The sequence below is a fragment of the Gymnoscopelus braueri genome (genome assembly GCF_963280865.1).
Source record: "Gymnoscopelus braueri genome assembly, chromosome: 20".
NCBI classification, from domain to species: Eukaryota; Metazoa; Chordata; class Actinopteri; order Myctophiformes; family Myctophidae; genus Gymnoscopelus; species Gymnoscopelus braueri.
In genome coordinates this window covers 44,932,857-44,937,168 of record NC_137622.1, presented here as the reverse complement: position 1 = coordinate 44,937,168, position 4,312 = coordinate 44,932,857, and the positions used below count along the sequence as shown (strand labels likewise).

At 39.9% G+C, this 4,312-nt stretch overlaps 1 protein-coding gene across 2 annotated transcripts in view; it reads right to left on the bottom strand.

Moving 5' to 3' along the window:
• tgfbi (transforming growth factor, beta-induced) overlaps positions 1 to 672 on the bottom strand; it is a 41,653-nt gene extending 40,981 nt beyond the window's left edge. For both annotated transcript variants that reach the window (XM_080416814.1, XM_080416813.1), the window contains exon 1: positions 484 to 672. In XM_080416814.1, coding sequence (XP_080272940.1) covers positions 484 to 602 — 119 coding nt within the window. In that variant the 5' untranslated portion in view covers positions 603 to 672. The remainder of the gene's footprint in view (positions 1 to 483) is intronic.
• Positions 673 to 4,312: the final 3,640 nt, after the last annotated feature.

Here is a 4,312-nt window from a genome sequence, read left to right as displayed (position 1 = left end):
AAGGTTATGAAAGTCACTGGCCACCTACTGTATTATATACCTACTGTATTATATACCTACTGTATTATATACCTACTGTATTATATACCTACTGTATTATATACCCAACTACTTTTCTTTTCACAGGCAAATATTGCACTTTTTTACTCCACAACAATTATTTGAAAACTTGTATCACTAGTTAGGTCTACTTGGCATATGTTGATTATTCTTACAAAACATTCATTATCTTTTAAAACATTTTTGACAATTCTGTAAAATATATATGTAATAATGGTGCAACGGGACATTCTGCTGAGTAGACTTTACTTTATTAGTGTTGGATGCATGACTTTCACTGTAACAGAGTAGCAGCCTGTATGCATTGTGCTGTTGGAGTGGCTAAACCTTTACGCACGGACCGCCTTTTGTCCTGCATGTCTGTCTGTGCGTGTGCGTGTGCGTGTGCGTGTGTGTGTGTGTGTGTGTGTGTGTGAGACTCACCCATGCTGCCTGCCTCTGATCCTGCTGTGCTGGAGGACAGATTGATAAGGAGACTTAGCGAGGCAGAGAGTGGTGATGATGGACACCATGACCAGAGCCAGGAGAGGGAAATGGGCCATGCTGACGGCTAGATTAATACCAGCGTTATTCTTCTTCTTCTGTCTCTCCTTCGTCTTCCTTCCTCCTCCTCCTGCTCAGTTAGACTGCTGGAGCCTCACAGCACTGCCTTTATAGAGAGAGGAGGGTCTGTGGGTGAGGGGAGGAGCTATGTGTTTGGAGAGAGAAGAGAGGAGAGGAGGAGAGAAGAGAAGAGAAGAGAAGAGAAGAGAAGAGAAGAGAAGAGAAGAGAAGAGAAGAGAAGAGAAGAGAAGAGAAGAGAAGAGAAGAGAAGAGAAGAGAAGAGATAGATTAGTCAGACTGCTGCTGCTTTGGGAAATAAATCACAAAGTCAATTAGTCTCATTTCCCTGGCTTGTAGCAGTGATTTTATAGCCTAGTAAGTTAGTTCAGTTGTTAAAGCGTTCACACTTTCCAGCAGCATCAGTGGAGAAGTGAATTCATTATGTCATCTCTGATTGATACTGCTGTGTGTGTGCCATGGGTCTGACAAATCAGAAATGCGTATCTCTTTATTGTCTTATTGACCGGCCTGTAGAACATGTATGTGTACTTTGTAGTCTCACTCTGGCTGAAAACAACCGCATTGTGCATTTACAGTCTCACTACAGCATGATCTATTAACCAGGAGACAGGTTTGTCCCAAAGGTTTTATGAGTGAACGCAAAACATTGAAATACTGCCGTCATGTGTTTCTAAAGTGTATCCAAAGCTAACCTTTCCTCATGTGGATGAATGACTATTTCTGACAGAAACACAATGTTTATAAGATAGATTTCTCTCTAAGTTGCAATGCAACACATCTCTGTTTATCACTTTATTCCCATGTTTTTGTTTTGATGATGAGAGAGAGAGAGAGAGAGAGAGAGAGAGAGAGAGAGAGAGAGAGAGAGAGAGAGAGAGAGAGAGAGAGAGAGAGAGAGAGAGAGAGAGAGAGAGCAGGAACATTCCTTCATGCGTTTATAGAGAAGTGTCTTTTTAAAGTGATGTCTGGTAGAAGACTAGAGCTCTTTATAACCAAACCTTAAAGCAGTCAGTCAGTCAGTCTCACTAAATCACTTGGTTTGGTCAGTGAATGACCCCTGTGTGACCTCTGACCTCAGAGAGCCGACATACCTGTGGTATCAGGGTGATGAGGTCATGAGGTTTAGATTATAGATTAACCACATGAACCCTACAGAGGCCTGTCTCTGTTCTGGTGCCGACATTCAGCCAAAGCCTGTTGAGACAAGTTGTGAGTTTGAAGATCGGCTATTTGGATTTGGTGGTTCTCAACCTGTGGCCCGGGACCCACCGGTATACTTACTTTATTTGTTTATTTAGACAGGACAGAGCATATTAATGAACGTCACATGAACGTAAATACACCGGATTTAGCAAAGATGCTAATTTTCATCCGCAGTCCTCACACAAAACATAAAATCAGAAAAACAATAACATCAGAAAACAGACAAACGGTGAAATACAATTACATAACATCACATAGCCTAAAAATGAACCTAAAATATGATCACAAATGGTTGCAGCTTTGGTTTTCAAGCAACCATCTTTTCACATTGAATTTAAAAGATGGAAATGTAGCACAATCCCTTATATGTAGAGGAAGGCCATTCCATGCTACACTATTGCAAGAACTGGGTTCCCAGATAATAAACACTGAGATTTTAATGATAATATAACATTAATATTAAAAAGTCAATTGATTGATCATTAAAATAAAAATTCTCTCTCTCTCCCCATTTCTTACTGTTCCTATCAATAAAGGCAGAAAAAGCTAAAATATATATAATCTTAAAATACCTGTCACAGCCCCTGTAGTCTGGCCTACCATGGTGCTCTATGCACAGCAGTCATATTGTAAAGAAATTGGGCCTCTTCCTTACTTCCTTTAGAGGTCTTACCAATGATAGTAACGAAGGCTAACGCCAAGGAAGTGAAGGAAGTAAGGAAGAGGCCCAATCTGTACAATACGGCTGCTGTGCATAGAGAGCTTGTTCTCCTGTCTGTCTGTCTGTCTGTCTGTCTGTCTGTCTGTCTGTCTGTCTGTCTGTCTGTCTGTCTGTCTGTCTGTCTGTCTGTCTGTCTGTCTGTCTGTCTGTCTGTCTGTCTGCCTGTCTGTCTGTCTGTCTGTGTGTGTCTTTGTAGGCATTGGGTTTTCAATCAGTTGTATTGGGAGCAGCTGGCCTGTAAAACACTGGGCTGGTCAGTGTTTCTCTCTCTTCCCCTGACGGCAGCATTTGGTTCTTCTTTAGTTGCGTTCATTGGTTAACTTTAACTACTTAAAGGGAATGACCACTTAGGTAGAGGTTTGGGTTGTGTAGTTACCTTGCCATGATGTAACTCCAAAGGTGGACAAGAAATAAAAGATAATTGCTCCATTGATTAGAAATTGATAATTCAACATATGCTCCTCATTGACTTACATCGTACGGTGAAACCGCTCTCAAAGTCACTCTTTTAGCACGTAAACGAACACAAACAAAGCTGATTCAGACAATATAGAACGTTGTTTACCTTTGGAGTCACATCATGACAAGGTAACTAACTACTCAACCCAAACCTCTACCAAAGTGGTCTTATCCTTTGCTCTGGTCTCAGTGAAACAGACCTGAGTTGCAACTGTACTTTCCATCTACACACCAAAAACAGCAGGTTGCGACGTGTTGTGTAGCTTGTAGATCTGCTGTTTTTGGTGCCGCAAAAAACAGCAGGGGTTCAAGTGGTTGATCATATTTCTACACCATACAACACCTCACTACATGTACTGTACCTCACATCTATTCTGATTCCACTGGTGACCGGAACCCTCGCCACAAAACACCCTCGCCCCCATTTTTTCCGTGGACTGCTCGCCCCCAGCGGTTCTTGTATTCCAGCCTGATCTCCAGAGAATACGGGTTGTGTATTCGTATTTACTGAGGTTAAGGTTATGAATAAGGTTAGGTTTAGACATAGTTTTACTGAGGTTAAGGTTAGGAATAAGGTTAGGTTTAGACATAGTTTTACTGAGGTTAAGGTTAGGAATAATGTTAGGTTTAGACATAGTTTTACTGAGGTTAAGGTTAGGAATAAGGTTAGGTTTAGACATAGTTTTACTGAGGTTAAGGTTAGGAATAATGTTAGGTTTAGACATAGTTTTACTGAGGTTAAGGTTAGGAATAAGGTTAGGTTTAGACATAGTTTTACTGAGGTTAAGGTTAGGAATAATGTTAGGTTTAGACATAGTTTTACTGAGGTTAAGGTTAGGAATAAGGTTAGGTTTAGACATAGTTTTACTGAGGTTAAGGTTAGGAATAATGTTAGGTTTAGACATAGTTTTACTGAGGTTAAGGTTAGGAATAATGTTAGGTTTAGACATAGTTTACTGAGGTTAAGGTTAGGAATAAGGTTAGGTTTAGACATAGTTTTACTGAGGTTTAAGTTATGAATAAGGTTAGGTTTAGACATAGTTTTACTGAGGTTAATGTTAGGAATAAGGTTAGGTTTAGACATAGTTTTACTGAGGTTAAGGTTAGGAATAAGGTTAGGTTTAGACATAGTTTTACTGAGGTTTAAGTTATGAATAAGGTTAGGTTTAGACATAGTTGTACTGAGGTTTAAGTTATGAATAAGGTTAGGTTTAGACATAGTTTTACTGAGGTTAAGGTTAGGAATAAGGTTAGGTTTAGACATAGTTTTACTGAGGTTAAGGTTAGGTTTAGACATAGTTTTAC